The sequence below is a fragment of the Mytilus galloprovincialis genome, chromosome 12 (assembly GCF_965363235.1).
Source record: "Mytilus galloprovincialis chromosome 12, xbMytGall1.hap1.1, whole genome shotgun sequence".
In the NCBI taxonomy this organism is placed as follows: Eukaryota; Metazoa; Mollusca; class Bivalvia; order Mytilida; family Mytilidae; genus Mytilus; species Mytilus galloprovincialis.
The window spans coordinates 53,666,411-53,689,735 of NC_134849.1; the positions used below are offsets into that span (position 1 = coordinate 53,666,411).

The window sequence follows — 23,325 nt, forward strand, 5'->3', positions numbered from 1 at the left end:
TTGCCAATGAGACAACTGACTTCACAGGAGACCAAATAATGCAGAAATTAACAACTATATGTCACTGTATAGCCTTTAACAATGAGCAAAGCCCATACCGCATAGTCCATTATAAAAGGCTCCGAAATGAAAAATGTAAAAAAATCCAAACTAGAAAAATAATGGCCTGATTAATGTGCAAAAAAATGAACGAAAAACAAATATGTAACACAGCAACAAACAACAACCACTGAATTACAGGCTTCTGACTTGGGACAGGCACATGCATACATACAGAATGTGGCAGGGTTAAACATTTTAGTGGGATCCCAACCCATGTATATTTTATCAGAATCTGTAATTCTTATAATTGACTGACAACACTAATGAGGCATTCCAAAATTATATTTTATTTCTAAATAAAATTCAACATTCATGACGTTGCATGCTTCCCATGAGAACATCACAATGTACCAATGAAACCATGACTTCAAATGAGACTCAGTGCTAGTTTTCTCAATTGAATTGTTACATATTTGTCATGTCAGGGCCATTTGTAGCCGGCTATACAGTATGTTTTTTTCTCTCATAGTTGAAGGCTGTATGGTTGCCTATAATTGCTTACATCCACTCCATTTGAACACTGGTGGATAGTTGTCTCATTGACAATCAAACCCCATCTCCTTAGACGAAAACTGCAAAACAGACATGTTCACCTCAGTGACCTGACAATCATTATATACATGAAATATAGTTACTGTTTAATAGTACCCGAGATACTGACTTGACAAGGAAAAACTCTACCTTAATCACTGATCTATGACATGATTGATTTTTAACCGGATTTTTGTGACAAAAATGTCGGTTATTGATTTGGGGATGTACGGCGGGCGGCAACCAAATGTTGTCCGTGCATAAACTCATGAACCGTTTAACCAAAGCTTTTAAAATTTTAATATGTTGTTACTGACAACAAAATGGAGGTCAAGTTCAATAATGACCATTTTGACTTTTACGGTTATGGAGTTATGGTTCTTGAAAGATTAAAAAATGGCGTTTCCAGTCCTGTCTGTGCATTAACTCATGAACCGTTCAACCAAAGCTTTTAAAATTTCAATATGTTGTTACTGACAACAAAATGGAGGTCAAGTTCAATAATGACCATTTTGACTTTTACGGTTATGGAGTTATGGTTCTTGAAAGATTGAAAAATGGTGTTTCCAGTCCTGTCCGTGCAATAACTCATGAACCGTTCAACCAAAGCTTTTAAAATTTTAATATGTTGTTACTGACAACAAAACGGAGGTCAAGTTTAATAATGTAAATTTTGACTTTTACGGTTCAGGAGTTATGTTTCTTGAAAGATTGAAAAATTGTGTTACCAGTCATGTTGTTGCATTTACTCATGAACCATTCAATCAAAGATTTTCAAATTTTAATATGTTGTTACTGATGACAAAATGGAGTTCAAGTTTGATATTGATGATTTTCACTTTAACCGTGCATCATTTATGGTTCTTGTAATATTGAAAAATGCCAGGACACGGATAAATATTAATAAATCCGGTTTGCTGTCGCTCTGACAGCCTCTTGTATCCTTCATTCTATGACTTTTGTCGCAGTTGAGACAAAAAGTCATGGTTTTTAACAACTATCATGTTAGGTTGTTGTTTTAACAATGGATATCTTTTCTTGTTGAAATAATTCTAGCAAGGTTAAATAGAAATGTACTAAAGAAGACCATATGGTTGATGGTACTTGCAATGTCGTGTATTTCATTTATTGGAAAACTGCTAACGCTAACGCCTAGAGTGGGAGCATAAATGGGTTAAAACTAATGAAATAAAGTCAATGAAAATTACCATTTATCCCTTGTCCAGCAGTCACACCTGAAGATTTCTCTGACATGACAGTCTAAAAAATGAGGAATATGCACTGTGAATATATGTGACTTTAAGAAATATAAAATTTCTAAAATATTAACCCCCAAAAAATAATTTATAATAAAAATGTTTCACATTATATTATATATATCGAACAAATTTTCATATTTTCCAGGAAAATGTGTGGCCCAGATCTAGAGTAATCGAGAAATATAGTTTAAAGTGAACAGGTTGTTTTTGAACTTGGAACATGCTTGATATTATTTTATTTCTAATATTTATCAGCACAGCTTTGTTTCATACATGTATAAGGCCTTACATTATCTTTTCTCAATATTTATAATGTTAATTCTGAATATTTCTTAAATTAAAGGCTAATTAATACCATACAAGAAGTTTAATGCATGATTTTTGTACATTGTTGTCTAATAATAAATTACTACATCATATACTATGCTAATTGTTTACGCATAAATTTATTAGTGTAGATTTTGAATAAAATGTATTCTTCTATATATTTATTCCTCTTACTAATTAAATCTTTCGCGTTTTTTTTATACATTCAATTTGGTACACTGGTATGCTGCAACAAGTCTCTTTTCCTTTCAACAAATATGTAAATTCTGATTTCCCCAAAGTTGACATATGTGCCTTACTTTTAATTGTTGTCTAGCATAAAAAAATTATACATAATAAAGAAAATATCTGATCGATGATAAATGGTACATCATAACTGTTGTTTTCAGAGGAGTTGCGATGACAAACTGTTGCAGTAGTATATTGAAGCAAATAAGTTCAAAGGGCTGTAACTGCTAGAAAAAAAATTGAATTGTAATTTCCTGTCGATATGCACAGCTACATAGTATGTCCTTATTATCTAAAAAGGTTTCATGAAGTTCTGTTGTGTGGTTTTAGAAGAGTTGCGATGATAAGAAACAGGTCTGACGGACGGACTGATGGACAAACAGACAGATGGACGGACGGATCAAAAACATTATACCCTCCGCAACTTGGTTGTGTGGGGTATAATAATTATGAACATATGAATCTCATAATCTTAAAAAAAAAACTTGCTCTGGTCTTGTTAAATATCCAATGAAATAGAAAACATCTGCCAATTTTTTGATTATTGAAAAAATCACATTACAATAAATTTCTGAATTGAAAAATGAGACAGCAAAGCTTAGTCGGCTAAGCGTGGAATCTAGCCCCTCAACTATCATGTCGTTTTAACAAATAATTGCATTTGAAACCTTTTGTTCAAGACTAAAAGAATATTTAATTGTTAAGATTTTTCTCCTGAAGTTTTTTGGTTTTGCGACATTTGTCTTCTTAGTTTTAGTTTTATATTTCATTATATTTTGTAACTTGTTTTTTACTTGATTTTTTCTATGTGTAAACATTTGTAATTAACCACCATATGTACCTGTAAGTATTCCATCACTTCTTTGTAATCTCTATAACGTCTTGCTGCTGCTAGATCATATGGAGTCTTACCCTGAAATACAGATAAATCTTTATATTGCTTTATTCTGTTAATGACAAACTAGAGGGTCCAAGGACCCTGTGTCGCTCACCTGATATTTTTATTTACAATTGTTGCATGATAAATGCAACTGTTGTACTGTCGTTTAGTTTCAGAGATATAATACTAAAAAGTGCATTTGAAACCTATGTTTAATTTCCGCCATGTGGGCAGGCAGGGTCATCATACACAGTGGTCCCTGGATATCCTAGTGGTGATTTAAACCAAGTTTGTTTAAATTCAACAGTTGTTTCAGGGGAGAATTTTTGTAAAATTTATCTAACAAGAAATGCAAAGTAATGAGAAAGTTGTGAAGTAGTTTTGTTGTTGTGCAACCCCCCCCCCCCCCCACACTTTGCCAAAAAAAACAAAAAGGTAATAAAAAATTATCATATAAGGGCAATCTATCCTATTAATGATTTCTGCAAAATTCAGTTGATTGTGCAAGGGTTGTATAGCCAGCTGAGGTCGTTAAAAACTCTCTTTCTTTTGTTGTTGCAGATAGATCTTGACCTGATAAGCAATTCTACCACATGTCAGATTTGCTCTAAATGCTTTGGTTTTTGAGTGATAAGCCAAAAACTGCATTTTACCCCTATGTTCTATTTTTAGCCATGGCGGCCATCTTGGTTGGTTGGCATGATCACCGGACACAATTTTTAAACTAGATACCCCAATGATGATTGTGGCCAAGTTTGGTTTAATTTGGTCCAGTAGTTTCAGAGGAGAAGATTTTTGTAAAAGATAACTAAGATTTACGAAAAATGGTTAAAAATTGACTATAAAGGGCAATAACTCCTAAAGGGGTCAACAGACCATTTTGGTCATGTTGACTTATTTGTAGATCTTACTTAGCTGAACATTTTTGCTGTTTACAGTTTATCTCTATCTATAATAATATTCAAGATAATAATCAAAAACAGCAAAATTTCCTTAAAATTACCAATTCAGGGGCAGCAACCTATCAACGAGTTGTCCGATTCATCTCAAAATTTCAGGGCAGATAGATCTTGACCTGATAAACAATTTTACTACATGTCAGATTTGCTCTAAATGCTTCGGTTTTTGAGTGATAAGCCAAAAACTGCATTTTACCCCTATGTTCTATTTTTAGCCATGGCGGCCATCTTGGTTGGTTGGCATGATCACCGGACACAATTTTTAAACTAGATACCCCAATGATGATTGTGGCCAAGTTTGGTTTAATTTGGTCCAGTAGTTTCAGAGGAGAAGATTTTTGTAAAAGATAATTAAGATTTACGAAAAATGGTTAAAAATTGACTATAAAGGGCAATAACTTCTAAAGGGGTCAACAGTCCATTTTGGTCATGTTGACTTATTTGTAGATCTTACTTTGTTGAACATTTTTGTTGTTCACAGTTTATCTCTATCTATAATAATATTCAAGATAATAACCAAAAACAGCAAAATTTTCTCAAAATTACCAATTCAGGGCCAGCAACCTATCAACGGGTTGTCCGATTCATCTGAAAATTTCAGGGCAGATAGATCTTGACCTGATAAACAATTTTACCCCATGTCAGATTTGCTCTAAATGCTTTGGTTTTTGAGTTATAAGCCAAAAACTGCATTTTACCCCTATGTTCTATTTTTAGCCATGGCGGCCATCTTGGTTGGTTGGGCGGGTCACCGGACACAATTTTTAAACTAGATACCCCAATGATGATTGTGGCCAAGTTTGGTTTAATTTGGTCCAGTAGTTTCAGAGGAGAAGATTTTTGTAAAAGTTAACGACGGACGACGACGGACGACGGACGACGGACGACAGACGACGGACGCCGGACGCCGGACGCCAAGTGATGAGAAAAGCTCACTTGGCCCTTCGGGCCAGGTGAGCTAAAAAGAACTTTTTAATGCATCTTACAATAAGAAGGACCAGTCACAGTTGAGTGATGTTCTATTTTACTTTCAAAGATGCAAACTAGATTATTTTCGTCCATTAAATATAACTTATGAGGCACCATTCAGATTATTATTCACATTACTTTTTGTTAAAGCATATGATTGAAAAAAATGGGGTAACAAGACCCGTTTTCTTGCTACATAAATATAGGTGAATTCCCAACATATTCTATTGTAAAAGTAACTTTATCTGAATTTTCTGCCCTTAAATTTGAGTTGCCTCCCCTTATGTGGCAAAGTGGGAATAAATTGACTCAAACAAAAGTATTCTTTTTTTTTGTAAAATACAACCATAAATCTGATAATAGTTATCAAAGGTACCAGGATTATAATTTAGTACGCCAGACACCCGTTTCGTCTACATAAGACTGATCAGTGACGCTCAGATCAAAATAGTTATAAAGCCAAATGCAAACAAGTACAAAGTTGAAGAGCATTGAGGAACCAAAATTCCAAAAAGTTGTGCCAAATAAGGCTAAGGTAATCTATTATTTAGAAAAATCCACACTTTGTAAACAAGAAATTTATAAAAATTACCATATAATTGATATTCATGTCAACACCTAAGTGCTGACTACTGGGCTGGTGATACCCTCGGGACAAAACGTCCACCAGCAGTGGCATCAACCCAGTGGTGTAAATAGTTATCAAAGGAACCAGGCTTATAATTCAATACGCCAGACGTGCATTTCGTCTAAATAAGAGTCATCAGTGACGCTCAGATCAAAATAGTTATAAACCCAAACAAGTACAAAGTTGAGGAGCATTGAAGACTTGGCATGTCATTTTCTATATTGAAATGAAAATTCTCACACATGAATTACCGACTACTCTCAAAATTTGCATGTTTTATTAAAGATTGTTTTCTGGTATTTCAAAATCCAAAATAGAGGAAGACACCATATCTACCCTAATAAAAGTTGCGGCTATGCAAGGGCTGTAAAGCCAGTCAAGGTCGTTAAACACTTCTATCATCATCTACCTTAATAGCACTAAGGATAGTTTTATAAAATACTAGAACACACCCGTGATATCGCGGGTCCGTGACTGATATATAACTATGCGTATGCCTTATTTTAGTATTGGTATTGTCATCTGATAAAGTCATGCCCATTATAACATGTATAAGGTGCACAGTTTTCTCTGCTTTCAAAATCTTTCTGTTTGAACCCGTCGACCTGGAACCTATCAATTATTGGTAATATTAATAATTTGGAAAACAAAAGGGCCTGGAATGGAGTATTTTTTACTCAACAGTATCCGTGACTGATATATAACTATGCATATGCCTTATTTTAGTATTGGTATTGTCATCTGATAAAGTCATGCCGAAGTTATAACATGTATAAGGTGCACAGTTTTCTCTGCTTTCAAAATCTTTCTGTTTGAACCCGTCGACCTGGAACCTATCAATTATTGGTAATATTAATAATTTGGAAAACAAAAGGGCCTGGAATGGAGTATTATTTACTCAATAGTATACAGCAAAATTCTAAATACACTGTTTGGTGGTGTGCCTGTCAGATGCGGAACGTACAGATAAGGTAATAGGTAACAGGTGAATATACTATTGGTATCGGTGTCGGACTCGATCCGGAACCTCTTAATTATTGGCAATATTAATTACGTGGAAAACAAATGGGCCTAGAGTGGTGTAATTTTTAATCAACACCATTGTACTATATTAGTTATATATAAAGTTGAATTCTTTGATTCATCGTTTTTACGTGATGACGGCTGACAAATTGGACCTCGTAATTTTAGTATTATAGATTACCTTACGTGTTTTAACAAATGGACTGATACCTCCTTGTTCTACTAGATATCTTGTGATCTGTGGATGTCCCCACTCAGCAGCCATGTGTAAAGCTGTGTTTCCTTCATACTTAATAATACATGTATATCCAAATAACATGTAAATATTATGGACAATACTTTGTTATCAATATCAATAATATACAGCATATTCTACAACTGACATTAAAACTTGTCTGATAAACTGGACAATGTTGTGTAATAAATATAAACAAATATACAGCACATGCATTAGTGGTCAAAACTGAATAAAATAATCAGTCACACTCATGTGTATATGGTACATAAACATTCCATCAGAACTGTCACGTTAAAATGATGGGTGTTTTTTAAGAAATGAAAATAAAATATTTATATCAATGGATTCAATACTCTCTGAGTAAAATGACATCCCACTTTATATAATCCTAACAAGTATTTGTTGATATAATTATTAAATCTGTTTGATAAACATGATTCAGAATAAATTTTTTAAAGTAACGTTTTTCAAGGAAATTTGTTGTATTTCCTGATAAAGTATGAGGAAACAAGTAAAACTAGATCTCACTTTATAGGATTCTTACAAATATTTACTGTCCATTAAACCTGTCTAATTAAAAATATGATTTGAATAGATTAAGGTATGTGATCAGACTTAAGAGATAACATACATCTGTGATATCCGTTTTACAACCACTGTCCAGTATCAATTGACATACCCCCAGTCGGTCGTACATGGCAGCCCACATTAATGCTGTAAATCCACCAGTCTGGAATATTAACCGTCACATTAATTAAAACTGTCTAATTAACAACTACGACAACAGGATTTAGTACAAACTCAATATAATTATTAATTTAAAGAAAAATACATGTTTTAAAGAAACATAAAAAGAGTTAACTTTGCTGATTCAGAACAATAAAATGATTAAAATGTGATCCCCTTTATGTATTTCTTACAAATATGTGCCCATTAAACCTGTCTACTAAACAACACAATTGTGTAAGTGAAATGTGATCAGATTGGGGAGATAACATACATTTGTGATATCTGTTTCACAACCGCTGTCCAGGAGTAATCGAGTAACTTCCAAGTGTCCTCTCCTGGCAGCCTCCATTAATGCTGTAAATCCACCAGTCTGGAATAATACAACTGACATACATACTTGTCTGATAAACTGAACAATGTAACAAAAATTTGTAAGGGTTTCATGGAACCCAGTGTATCGTCTTCTTTTGCTGTAATCACAGGATCAACAACTAGAGGCTCTAAAGAGCCTGTGTCGCTCACCTTGGTCTATGTGCATATTAAACAAAGGACACAAATGGATTCATGACAAAATTGTATTTTGGTGATGGTGATGTGTTTGAAGTTCTTACTTTACTGAACTTTCTTGCTTCTTACAATTAAATCTATAATGAACTTTGCCCATTAGTAACAGAGAAAAATATTTGGTAAAAATTTACATAAATTTACCAAATTAATGAAAATTGTTAAAAATTGACTATAAAGGGCAATAACTCCTTAAGGGGTCAATTGACCATTTAGGTCATGTTGACTTATTTGTAGATCTTACTTTGATGAACATTATCGCTGTTTACAGTTTATCGCTATCTATAATAGTATTCAAGATAATAACCAAAAACAGCAAAATTTCTTTAAAAATTACCAATTGGAGGGCAGCAACCCAACAACCGGTTGTCCAATTCATTTGAATATTTCAGGGCAGATATATATTGACTTGATTAACAATATAACTCCTTGTCAGATTTCCTCTAAATGATTTGGTTTCCGAGTTATAAGCAAAAAACTACACTTTACCCCTGTTCTATTTTTAGCCGTGGTGGCCATCTTGGTTGGATGGCCAGGTCATCGGACACATTTTTCAAACAAGGTACCTCAAAGATGATTGTGGCCAAGTTTGAATTAATTTGGCCCAGTAGTTTCAGAGGAGAAGATTTTTGTAAAAGATAACTAAGATTTACGAAAAATGGTTAAAAATTTACTATAAAGGGCAATAACTCCTAAAGGGGTCAACTGACCATTTCGGTCATGTTGACTTATTTGTAAATCTTACTTTGATGAACATTATTGCTCTTTACAGTTTATCTCTATCTATAATAATATTCAAGATAATAACCAAAAACAGCAAAATTTCCTCAAAATTACCAATTCAGGGACAGCAACCCAATAACGGATTGACCGATTCATCTGAAAATTTCAGGGCAGATAGATCTTGACCTGATAAACATTTTTACCCCATGTCAGATTTCCTCTAAATGCTTTAGTTTTTGAGTTATAAGCCAAAAACTGCATTTTACCCCTATGTTCTATTTTTAGCCGTGGCGGCCATCTTGGTTAGTTGGCCGGGTCACCGGACACATTTTTAAACTAGATACCCCAATGATGATTGTGGCCAAGTTTGGTTTAATTTGGCCCAGTAGTTTCAGAGGAGAAGATTTTTCTAAAAGATAACTAAGATTTACGAAAAATGGTTAAAAATTGACTATAAAGGGCAATAACTCCTAAAGGGGTCAACTGACCATTTGGGTCAGGTTGACTTATTTGTAAATCTTACTTTGCTGAACATTATTGCTGTTTACAGTTTATCTCTATCTATAATAATATTCAAGATAATAACCAAAAACAGTAAAATTTCCTTAAAATTACCAATTCAGGGGCAGCAACCCAACAACGGGTCGTCCGATTCATCTGAAAATTTCAGGGCAGATAGATCTTGACCTGATGAACAATTTTACCCCATGTCAGATTTGCTCTAAATGCTTTGGTTTTTGAGTTATAAGCCAAAAACTGCATTTTACCCCTATGTTCTATTTTTAGCCATGGCGGCCATCTTGGTTGGTTGACCGGGTCACCAGACACATTTTTTAAACTAGATACCCCAATGATGATTGTGGCCAAGTTTGGTTAAATTTGGCCAAGTAGTTTCAGAGGAGAAGATTTTTGTAAAAGTTAACGACGCCAGACGACGGAAGACAGACGACGGACGACGGACGCCGGACGCCAAGTGCTGAGAAAAGCTCACTTGGCCCTTTGGGCCAGGTGAGCTAAAAATGAGGAAAAAAATTAAAAGAAATATTCCTCTACATACTATCTTTTGATTGTAAGAAGCTTCTGTCCAAGTTTGGTAAAAAATACAGGATAGTTTATAGATCTAATAAATCATGTAAATGTTTTAACAAGAGTGCACACGCTGAAATGTCTCGCATTCTTTACTAATCATTGATATTATGTTGATAGTCCTAAGTATAAAGCTTTATTAAAAACTGTCACATAAACTTAACATTAACCAAGATAACTAGACAAAGACCAATGAACCATGAAGATGAGGTCAAGGTCAAATAAACCATGCCAGGCAGACATGTACAGCTAACAATGCTTCCATACAACAAATATAGTTGACCTATTACTTCTTATAGTTTAAGAAAAATAGACCAAAACACAAAAACTTAACACTGAGCAATGAACTGTGAAAATGAGGTCGAGGTCAAATAAAACCTGCACGACTGACATATAGATCATAAATTATTTCCATACACCAAATATAGTTGACCTATGGCATATAGTATTAGATAAAAAGACCAAAACTCAAAAACTTACTTTGACCACTCAACCATAAAAATGAGGTCAAGGTCAGATGACATCTGCCAGCTAGACATGTACACTTTACAATTATTCCATACAACAAATATAGTAGATCTATTGCATAAAGTATGAGAAAAACAGACCAAAACACAAAAACTTAACTATAACCACTGCACCATGAAAATGAGATCAAGGTCAGATGACACCTGCCAGTTGGACATGTACACCTTACAGTCCTTCCATACACCGAATATACTAGCCCTATTGCTTATAGTATCTGAGATATGGACTTGACCACCAAAACTTAACCTTGTTCACTGATCCATGAAATGAGGTCGAGGTCAAGTGAAAACTATCTGACGGGCATGAGGACCTCGCAAGGTACGCACATACCAAATATAATTATCCTAATACTTATAATAAGAGATAATTCAACATTACAAAAAACCTGAACTTTTTTTTCAAGTGGTCACTGAACCATGAAAATGAGGTCAAGGACATTGGACATGTGACTGACGGAAACATCGTAACATGAGGCATCTATATACAAAGTATGAAGCATCCAGGTCTTCCAACTTCTAAAATATAAAGCTTTTAAAAAGTTAGCTAACGCGCCGCCGCCGCCGGATCACTATCCCTATGTCGAGCTTTCTGCAACAAAAGTTGCAGGCTCGACAAAAACTCTAACTGAAGACTGTATGTAGTGTTAGCTGAAGAAAAACTTAGTCCATTTGTAAGTAAAATACAGATACACAGGTACAAAACTTTAACAAAATTTCCTTCTAGATACTATACTAGCTTTTGATCATAAACAAGCTTCTGTCCAAGTTTGGTACAAATCAAGGATAGTATAAGAAAGTTATTAAAATGTTAAACACTTTAAATACAGAGTGAATGTAATGTTTCCCAGCAGAAAAAATGAGTCCATTGATAAGTAAAATACGAAAAAACAGGAATTTTATGTTTACAAAATTTACCTCTGGATAGTCCATGGATTTATGAGTTTTGAACAGCAGTAAACTACTGTTGCCTTTATTTAGTATCTTATGATCTGAAGAAACTTCTGTCCAAGTTTGGAACAAATCCAAGATAGTTTAAGAGAGTTATTAAAATTTCAAAAACTTTAACCATAACCACAGAGTGAACATTTGTGGACGCTGCCGCCAACAACACCGACAACAAGGCTGACAACAACAGAATATGGGATTGCTATGTCTCATTTTTTCGACCAAAGTCGAAGGCTCAACAAAAATGAACAGTTACTTTAGATCATGTTAATTAAAACTGTTTAATTAACAGCTGGATTCAGTGCAGATTCAGCATAATCATTGATTTAAATTTAATAAATAACTCATCATAGATATACCAGGATTATAACATTGTATTTGGGCCGGACTTTCGTCTACATACAGGACTGGCTCTTCGAGTCTCGGGTCCAATACAGCTAATCTATAACAGGGCCAAAACAGAAACAGCCAGTAATTAACACTATAGTATTTAATCAAAATATGCCGTATGGGCTATGCTCATTGTTGAAGTCTGTACAGTGACCTATAGTTGTTAGTTTATGTGTCATTTGGTCTCTTGTGGAGAGTTGTCTCATTGGCAATCATATCACATCTTCTTTTTATAGGTATCTTAAGATGATTTTGTTCTGAAGTATTAAATGAAAGTGGTCTTTAATTTGACTATTTAACTTACACCTTGATAATCGATGTTTGCTTTATTCTGTAGGCATACTGTTACGGTTTCTATATCTCCAGTCCCAGCAGCTGAATGAAGTTTCTGTAAGTAAAACATAGACATAACATTTAATAGATTGTTATAAATGTGCATGTCCTTGAGTTAAATTAGGTAATACAAATGTAACTATGTACTTCTGTTTAGCAACAACTACATAAATTATCCTTCCTTATCAAAAGATTTAGTGTCGCCTGTGTAATGAGTAGAAGATAAGAAGATTAAGTGTCGCCTGTGTAATGAGTAGAAGATAAAAAGATTTAGTGTCGCCTGTGTAAAGGTTAGCAGGGCTTTCCATTGAAATGGAAGTAGAAGGCTGAATTAAAATTATAGGCGGCTATAACATGCGTTCGGCGAAGCCGGACGCCCACCAAGCTGTAAGCTTGGTGCCTTACGGCAGGGGGTCTGGGGGCATTGAGCGGCCCCCAGACCCCCTGCCGTAAGGCACCAAGCTTTGGCATAAATAGAGCAAAATCCTGCATTCTCGCAATCTCCTGGCACCTAATTTAATCTTTCAAATGACCATTTTTTATGTAGGAAATTAAAGAAAGAAAAAAAAAAAAACTCAAAGAAATTTCATTTTTTTTTTTATGTCAGTTTTTTATTTTCATTACCTTATGCTTAAAATTCATTTACTTTTAAAGGAGTTTTATTTAAATAATCATCCGGTTTGTTAGAAATCTTGATCGATTTATTTTGCATAACTACGTGCATTTGTAAACAATTAAATGACCCCCCTTTTCTCTCTAAAGACTGTTACGCGTATTTAAATCATACAATTATTTCTCAAGCATTGACAGAAAATTGATATATCCTCTGATTTTCTCTTTTTTTGTAAACTGTTCAATAAGTCGGATACATAAATCATTTGGAAATTTTATTTATTTGAGGGTGAGTCGACAATATTCTACTTTCGTTTTTGACCTTGATTCTCTGAACACCACGTGGGCTTTGAAAAAATGAACTTCAAAAGATACTGTTTTCCAGATTCTGAACAATATGATCTACTACACTTTCTTTAATTTGACTAAATATTATTCCATAGCATAAGATTGTCATCCTATCTGATTGTCTTCACGTTTTAAAAGCCAAAAAAAGCCAACGAGTTAATAACAATCGGAACGTCTCTATTGTTATCATTCAATGACCACCGGAACGTCTCTCTTGTTATCTTTGAAAAGAAACGATGCATTCTGACTTTAAATAGACAACCAATCAGTGACCTGAATTCATGTGAACTATATTTAGACCAAGGTAAACATTGACTTCTCATCCTTGTTTATCGTGACCGCGACTTTGCGACAATATACGTCTCTCGGCTGCCTGTAAACATTTGAAAAAGATATTTTTTTCTTTTTGAATTTATATTTTTGGCAGTGAAGTAGCCGGCACTTGAAACCACCGTAAGCGGCGGATTTCCGCCGGCTACCGGCTTCAATGGAAAGCCCTGGGTTAGAAGATAAGAAGATTAAGTGTCGCCTGTGTAATGAGTAGAAGATAAGAAGATTAAGTGTCGCCTGTGTAATGAGAAGAAGATGAGAAGATTTAGTGTCGTTTGTGTAAAGATTAGAAGATAAGAAGATTAAGTGTCGCCTGTGTAATCAGTAGATGATAAGAAGATTTAGTGTCGCCTGTGTAATGAGTAGAAGATAAGAAGATTAAGTGTCGCCCGTGTAATGAGTAGAAGATAAGAAGATTAAGTGTCGCCTGTGTAATGAGTAGAAGATAAGAAGATTAAGTGTCGCCTGTGTAATGAGTAGAAGATAAAAAGATTAAGTGTCGCCTGTGTAAAGATTAAAGATAAGAAGATTAAGTGTCGCCTGTGTAAAGATTAGAAGATAAGAAGACTAAGTGTCGCCTGTGTAAAGATTAGAAGATAAGAAGATTAAGTGCACCCATGTTATGAGTAGAAAATAAGACAAACAAGTGCAAACCATGTATAATAATGGGAACAAAACGAGGCATGACAAGGGGACTATTAAGTGAATCTTACCTCATTCCAATTTTCCATTATATCCTAAAAATAGAAAAGAAAAATTATATTCTATAGATACTGGTGAGATATAATTGAGTTATCATTGCTACCTTTATTGAAAATACATTGATCATTATGTAAAATACTGACCTAATATTTTTAGATACTTATTTTATTCAAATAATATCCCAATAATTCAGTCCCTCACCGTAATTGATCTGCCCCATAGAGGAGGTGACCAATTAGCAATTAGCTAAATTTTATTGAGACAGGTTAATCCCTAGCTTAATCAGAATGCTTAATTGAAGATTTTTCATTGTCTTTGCATTCAGGTATTAATGAAGTAATCGTAGGTCAGTGAAATATAATGACTGAATTATTCGAGTTATTTAAATAATAGCATTCAAAGTTATTTATTTATCTGAATTTTTCTTCACTATTTGAAGTTAATGAACTGTAATATTATTGTTACTTTAATTATAAATTCTTTATTTTATTGATTTTGTATATACATTGTATCATAGATCAAATTTATTCGTTCAGTGTATGTTCACTTGTGTTACTATGTCTTTTGATTGAGTTAATCCATTTCAATTGATATTTTATAGTGTGTCTTTCTATGTTGTGATGTTACACTATTGTTTTACACTATTATTTCAGATAAGGTTGAAGGTTTGGTACCATTAAAACGTTTAAACCTGCTGCAATTGTTTGCACCTATACTAACATAAGGGTTCCTGGTTCAATCCCTGTTCCAAGGAGAAATTTCTGGTAATGAATTTTCTGCTCCCTCTTGACACCATTTACGAGAATGGTCTTGAGAAAAGATGACAGTCTGTCGGACGGGGCGATAAATGGCTGAACCCTGTTAAGAGAGACCAATATCGTTTGCATGTAAAAGACACCCTTATAGATTTTGAAAAAGAGTAGGCTAATGCGCTACAAGGCAGCACTTGCAAAGTGGAAAGGGATTAATATAAGTTGCAATAACTTGTTTCCCAATCCACTATAAATGAATATGTTTAAACTGAACCTGTCCTAAGTCATGAATCTGAATATATACAAGTACCCGGCAATGTCCACTCTGCATCATGCTCTGTGTTTTTGTTAGATTTATGTCTATTTGTGTCCATCTGATGAGTTCAGTATTTTCCTACTGATTTTTATAGTTCTTTCTTATGTTGTACTGTTACACCACTGTCCCAGGTAAGTGGAGGGTTGGGATCCTGCTAACATGTTTAACCCTGCCACATTCTGTATGTATGTGCCTGTCCCAAGTCAGGAGCCTGTAATTCAGTGGTTGATGTTTGTTGCTGTGCTACATATTTGTTTTTCATTCATTTTTTATACATCATGTACATAAATTAGGCCGTGAGTTTTCTCGTTTGAATTTTTTACATTTGTCATTTCAGGGCCTTTTATAGACGACACAGCGGTATGGGCTTTGCTCATTGTTGAAGGCCGAACGGTGACCTATAGTTGGTAATTTCTGTGTCATTTGGTCTCTTGTGGAGAGTTTCATTGAATTAACAATCATACCACATCTTCTGTTTTTATAATTAGTTATTACAGGCATATAACTTTTTACAAGTATTATTATATGAGACAGTTTGGTAATTACTTTGAAGCTTGCTCAGAACCTCATTACATGCTCTGATAATTATGTCTTGCAATAAATTAAAATACATTGTGATTAAGCATTATATATGTCATGTATGTCTGAGCAAAAGCTTTGAAGTTATGAAGAGAAGCTGAAATAACACCCAATAGTTATTACATGCATATTTTTTCTGTAATAACATAGGTGTACTATGCATGATTGGTAAACTATGAACTAACTGTTATATCTTTCTAAAGTTTAGTTTACATAAAGACAATAATCATGATAATAATATCAATAGAGCTTGTAAACATTTTTATAAAACAAATAAAATATCAATTGCAACTTTGAACCACAGAAAAACTTAACACTGACCAAAGAACCATAAAAATAAGATCAAGGTCTGAAAATCCTGCCAGACAGACATATTCACCACATAATTATTCCATACACCAAATTTAGCTGACATATTGCTTAAGGTATATGAGATATTGACTTCACCATGAAATTTTAACTTTGATCACTGGTCCATGAAATGAGGTCCTGTTGGATGAATCTGGTATGACAGACATGTAGAGCTTGCAAGAAATAATGGTACAATTCTACATTCTAGAGTAAATCAAGCATAATCCTCTTTTGAAAATCTTATAATAAAGGAATTTTCTAATACAATGTATATGTGTTGTATCAGAGGGATATACCGTTAATTTGGTTATTTTGGTTGCAGTTTAATTTTGATTTATTTGGTGCCTCCAATGAAAGTTCCAAAATTAAGCACACGAAAATAAAGCAAACACTAAAAATTGAAACGCTTAAAATTGCAGACCAGTACGACAATATCTTTATTTTACAATGTATTAATTGTTATGGAAAATATCTTATGCTATTACTGTATAGCAGGTTATTTTCGCAGGTGTGCAATTTCGCGATTTACCTTGAATAAGGTATACGAGTCGAAATATTTTGGCGATTATTATTTTGGCGGTTATTATTTTGGCGGATTCAAAACTTTCATCAATACCTTTGCATGTACATTTTTAAATTGGCAGAATTTATTTTGGCGATTTTGTTCTACAATGTTTTATCCGCGAAAATAAGTGAAAAATTTACACCCAGGGAAAATAACCTGCTATACCATGTAAATGGTATATCTTCCCTATATTTCCTATAATCCTATACATACATGTAACCAAATTCGATTATAATTTGATAGCACATTACATAAATATGCCAGGCTATTGCTGATAGGACACCGTTTTTTTGGTAATTAGAATATTTAAAACCCTTGTAATTCTTTCAATTAATTAACATGTACTGCCAGAGACATTTGGATTAAAATTTAAAATCCTTGATTGTCGACAATTTACTTGAACTGCAATCATGGCAATAGAGATAATGATTAAAAAAAAATTCATATGATTTTGGTAAAAAGTAAATAATCTTTTTAATATCACTTCCTTTAAGCTTTCAACCGCGAGATAACTGAATTATTTGTAATTGCATCCAATTCCTTCATTTAGCATGTTTCATGTGTTTAGACAACATTGTCGTGTTTCTAGTTTATGTAGGTCATTGATATTTTGACAATAAACACAAACGGGTAAATAAGAGCAAATATACAAAATTGATAATAAAACACATCGATTGGACGAAGCACCAAAATTACACACACCAAAATAAAACACATGCCTTCGAGTGAAAACTGCCAAAATATCCCAAAACCAAAATTTCCGAATTTACGGTACAAATGTATATAGTTCACGAATAATGTACACTTACCTACAGCAACAACTTGACTGGACTAGGATGACATTGACTTTACAAGGGTCACATTGACTGGACAAGGGTCTGATAAACATAAAAAAAATAGAGGTTCAATCGGAAATATAAATGTTAATGTTTCAATTGGAAATGATGACATGTAATAAAGACTCATTGAATACATTTTGACCTCTCTCATTGATTGGTTGATGTCTGATTGACACATACATCCTAGGATCCTGACTAGGGACTTTTGAAGGCCAGTCCTGTTAAATCGTCATTTTATGACCATGGCGTGTTCAACAGTTAAAAGAAATGTCATTGCTACATAATTATTGCTTTAGTCTTCATGATAAAATACATTGAAATAGAGAAAGGAAATAACATCAAGTTTTGGTTATTTTTTAACATTTGCTATAAAACATGTAAAATGATATGTGTGCATATATATATAGTTGATACAATATTTTATGATCCTTATAAATGCATCTTTTTTGAAAATGATGAGCCCAGTTAGATTTTTTGAGTCCATAACTCATTTATGGCCTTATTAATTAGAACACTGTCTCCCATCTTTCATTCATACAGCTGATATCTTAGTTAACAAGTCTATTTCTATATATATATATATATATATATAAAGTGTCTAGAAAATCAACCTAACGATGTTAGAGTAGATCTGATTCGTAACTTCCTCCCCGGCGCCGGGGCTGGAACCTGTACTTTTTATTTATATATACAATTTCTGTTTTAACGATTGCAATGATTGATCAGTTTATTAACTATGTAATTACTTCATGTTATTTTTGTTTAGAAGTTTATTTGCATGATAAGACTAAATATTTTTACATAATTTTTAATCATTAATGGGTTAGAATATTTAATAACTTCATTTATAATTCTATCTGGGCCAGCAACTTTCCCTAATTTTAGTCCATTTATAACTGTTTTTATTTCTGAGAAACTGAATGGTTTATCTGTTTCTGAATTTTCTATAATCATGATAATATTATTTTATATATTTTTTAGTTTAATTTCTATTTCCCTTTGGAAGGTAGTACTAATTTCAGTTGGATTTCATTGATCTATAAAATGATAAACATTGATAAATGGAACATCAAATGAAATTTAAGAATGTATTTGTGTGGCAAGCAATTGTACATTTGTAACCCTTATTGAATTTCACTTCTAAAATCTCATATAATAAAACATGTAAAATGTACATTAATCATGTTAACATGGTTAATACATGTATATACATGTATACATGATATATGTAATAAACAACTTTAATTTTTTTTTATTAAAAAACAATTCAATGATACCATATTGCATACATATTACATGCATTAAACAACATTCTGTGTTGAAGGCCTCATTGTGACTTTGAGATGAAGAACAACAATAAAAGCTCTGTACCTTTGCTTTTTGTGTGTGATTGTTTGGTGTGCATGTACTGATTTGGTGTCATAAATGTATACCACATATCCTTTGAAATTGTTTTTCTTTTCTTTTATATTATTTATTATTTTTCAATGACAGCTTCAGCTAATCAAGTATACATGTGCTTATGGTTGCATGTTTTAATCAGACAAATTCTTGTTGGAACAAATCAAGACAGCCATCACAAATGTGTGTCAGATGCTGCAATTTGCAGTTAAATATATCGAAATGAATACTTTTGTTCTAAACAAGGAACCATTGAAATCTATTCTTCGCCTTACTATAGTATTTGGCCTAAAAAAAAAAAATGTTGTGTTTCCGGTCACCCGACCGACCGTCCTTCCGACCCCCGACTCAAAAGTTTTTAAAGCTGATGTGGGAAAAAAAAATAATTTGTATACCTACCGACCGTTTTTTCTGAAAGAAAATAAAAAATTCTAAGTCCCTCGATCTTTTTATCGCCCCAAAAGAAAACAACGCTAATTTTAAACTCGAGGCTTATTTTTAGAATGTACTGGAAAGTGGAATCTTCTTGGCTAATTATATATGCGGGAGCATGCGCAGTAGTTATTTTCGTTTGTCAGTGTTTGAACATGGCAACACAACGCGTCCTATACAATGTTCAACGTGGAAAGTGTGACCATTTCGCGGAGAAAAAAATATTTCTAAATTTTACAGAAAGTAACACCTTTTTTGACATTCAAAATTAGCAATGAAATTCATCCAATGTCTAACATCGATGAAAAAAAATACACAACACAAATTTTGTGCTCGGCCACCGGCAAAAATGACTGGACCGAGATTGATGACAATAACACAACTGTTGGAACAATGCAATCTTTTGGAATTAAATTTATTAAATTTTCATGCCAGACCCTTCTTCAAAATGAACCTGATATTAATCCATCTGAAACTGGTCAGCCAATCAACGCTTTAGACATTCTGATGAAAAGCCACAGATGCTTTGCCAAAAGAAAGTGTCCTGCCAGGGAACAGTGTATATAATATATTTGTCTATCTGTAGGTTTGGGATGATGTTTGGTTCATGTTTCTATAAATGAATCTGCCCCACATCTTCTCAATTTCTTTCTCTGACAATCCCAAACTTTTGGTCCTGAAATAGGGGAATTGGGTTTAAAAAGCTAATTTCCTAGGGGAAGTGCTGCCCAAATTTTTTTTAGGTTTGGACTTGGTTTTTTTCTCAGGGGTATTTTAAAAGGGGGTAAACTAAAAGTTATTTCAGGGGGATTTTAAAAGGGGTAAACTAAAAGTTATCTCGGGGAGATTTTTAAAGTGGGTAATCAATCTCTTTCTATTAAATCCCAAACTTTTGTCTGGTAACTGGAAATTCAGTTTTATATATTAAAAAAAAAAAAAAAAAAAATCCCTACCTACCGTCCCTTCAAAATTTCAAGGGGGTGATCGGAAACACAACATTATTTTTTTCAGGCATTATCTTGAAGAACATATATTTAAAAAATAATGATCCAGAAGGGGGAAGGGTTGTTCCAGGGGTTGGACACCCCCCCTTTTTTATGGGAGGATCAATGCATTTGAACATGTTGAATGGGGACATGGTTTGATCCCCCTTTATCAGTCAGAGCTCAGACATAAACAAGTCGATTTTTGTTTTTGACTTAAAGAAGTCAAAACATGTATTTATTATAAAAATGTGTTTTCAATTTTAGACTTATCTAAGTCAGAAAATGACAGACTTGTTTCTAGGTCTATTTATGTTGATGAAAAAACTTAATTTTACTTGGTGGCCAAAGTACACCACCTATGACAGCAAAAACCTGTCTGAGAGTTCACAAGGACTTGAGCTATCTATATTTAATTATCTAATTGAACATTCTTTATACTAAACACAGATGTTTTACCTCATTAAGTGTGGTTCCAGGTGGTTGCATTGTAAGGTTAATTATCATTATCTCCGATTTTTTAGACTCGCATTCATATTTTTCTTTAGAAGACAAAGCATTGTCTTTCAATGTTGTCATTATTTGATTTAGATGCATGACCTTTTTATAAATATGCATGGGTCTTGAAATTAACCAATTTTGATAACTTATCGAATATCGACTTGTAGGAGTCGATATTTGCAACTTTTTGATTCTGGTCAATTATTTTTTGCTTATCAATATTTGACTTATTAAAGTCGTATTTTGTCTTGCATTAAAGGGAGAAAAATCCTAAAACTTACAAATTTAGACCTCTATGAGTCAAAAGCAGATTCAGACTTATTTATGTCTGAGCTCTGACTGTTTATCCCGTGTTTAGACAGTATTGGGACCGTTCGCCCTAATAACATATTCGCCCTGGGTACGTTCGCCCTGAGTTCGTTCGCCCATAGAGTCTGTTCGCCCTACTAAAAAATATTAATCATGTTAATATTCAGGGCATTGAAGTTGAATAAACTTATTCAGATATTTCTATGGTCATGATGGTATATATTCTTGAAATTTATGGAAACAGGGAAATTTTTAAAAGTTTATAGCTTGTTTAGGATCATTAATTGTTCAATGACAAGATAATTCAGATAACTGATTACTGTGATACTTATCTTTTGATGAATTATTAATAAAAATCAAACGATTTGTTTTGATAAAATATTCAGCTTGAAATTAATACAAACAATGATGCATGAAATGTAAATCATGAAACGGATTTACTAGTTCATTTATTATTATACTCTGAGACTAGTCTCAGTTATCATGGTTATACTGCATACATTCACGATTGACTGAATACAATTATTTTGTTAACAAATATCAATAAAGAGAAAAACATTGTATGAGGCAGTATTCTACTCTGTAAATCAAAGGGAAAATGATAAATTGATTGCGGCAATATAATTATTTTGTCAATTTTTAACAAACTTTAACACCTTTTGTTCAAATACTTAAAATTATGTGACTGGACAACAATTAAAAAAAAATAAAAATCAGGGCGAATGGACCCTGAGCGAACATGTATCAGGGCGAAAAGGTACTAGGGCAAATGTAAATCAGGGCGAACGGACCCGGATTCTGTTTAGACCCCCCCCCCCTTTTCGAAAATGGATGAATCTACCCCTGGCAATATTATTTGATGAATAAAAATAATAATAATAATAATGATGAAAACAATAATTTTAATATGTATTATTATTTTTATCAAGCATAATATGTAGGAGAATTCAGCAACAGCTATTTAAATTTGGTTTTAAGTTTAATAAATCCACAGTCGCATGAATTTTGGTGATTAAAATATGCATAACAATAACATGAATAATGCAACTAAAAACGTAGGCAAAATTATATAGTTTATTTTGTAATTAATCATTTAATATTACTAACCCAAACTACATGCATGACAATGACCTAACATTCCGAAAATTAATCCCCATCATGTAACATTACATGTCTCTGTACCAACTGTGATCAACTGTCACGCACCAGACCCTATTGCAGTATTGGGATATCAATGATATGCAAGTTGTAGTAAATTATGACTATGTTGTAGACCTGGAAACATAAAGGTAGTCTAACTGGTTGAGTAAGGGAAGATCTTCTTTGGCTCATTGGTTAGAGCTGTAATAACAACCATAGTTGAGTTGCACGTTTTGTTTTTCTAAGGGCAGTTACAAGGATGGGGAAGGTAACGAAGTCAACTATGCATAAGTATTAACTACATGATAACAGTTGATAAGACTAAACTACATGATAACAACTGGATGATATTACACTCTCTTTCTCTCGCAAATGAAACTAATTGAAGAATTTAAAAGGTCTCTAATCGCACTCACAAATTGAATTAAATTGAATTGTCAGAATATGAAATTTTCGGATTTTCAGAACTTGCAACTTTTAAAAATTTAAAGTCTATTCCAATGAAAACTAAAAAAAACTGAGCTCGACATTTGCAGGCTTATGGAGGTAGAACGTCATTGTTAGAAAAATTATAAACATGATAAATATCGAGATTCAATGAAATACGTATTTGTGAAGAAGAGATCAACACTTTCGTTGGCTTCTTTTTTGCGGACGCCGAACTATATAAGTGTTGAAGAAGTTTTACTTTATCGTTTGAAGTGAAAAATATTTGAATCTACAT

The 23,325-nt window shown here is 33.3% G+C and overlaps 1 protein-coding gene across 1 annotated transcript in view; it reads right to left on the minus strand.

Moving 5' to 3' along the window:
- Positions 1 to 22,852, minus strand: part of LOC143054236 (uncharacterized) — a 50,596-nt gene extending 27,744 nt beyond the window's left edge. The window contains exons 1-10 of the mRNA XM_076227165.1: positions 22,569 to 22,852; positions 17,806 to 17,874; positions 15,154 to 15,291; positions 14,445 to 14,468; positions 12,413 to 12,496; positions 8,145 to 8,243; positions 7,776 to 7,874; positions 7,088 to 7,195; positions 3,289 to 3,360; positions 1,842 to 1,893 (exon numbers count right to left, since the gene is read on the minus strand). Coding sequence (XP_076083280.1) covers positions 1,842 to 1,893; positions 3,289 to 3,360; positions 7,088 to 7,195; positions 7,776 to 7,874; positions 8,145 to 8,243; positions 12,413 to 12,496; positions 14,445 to 14,462 — 532 coding nt within the window. The 5' untranslated portion in view covers positions 14,463 to 14,468; positions 15,154 to 15,291; positions 17,806 to 17,874; positions 22,569 to 22,852. The remainder of the gene's footprint in view (positions 1 to 1,841; positions 1,894 to 3,288; positions 3,361 to 7,087; positions 7,196 to 7,775; positions 7,875 to 8,144; positions 8,244 to 12,412; positions 12,497 to 14,444; positions 14,469 to 15,153; positions 15,292 to 17,805; positions 17,875 to 22,568) is intronic.
- Positions 22,853 to 23,325: the final 473 nt, after the last annotated feature.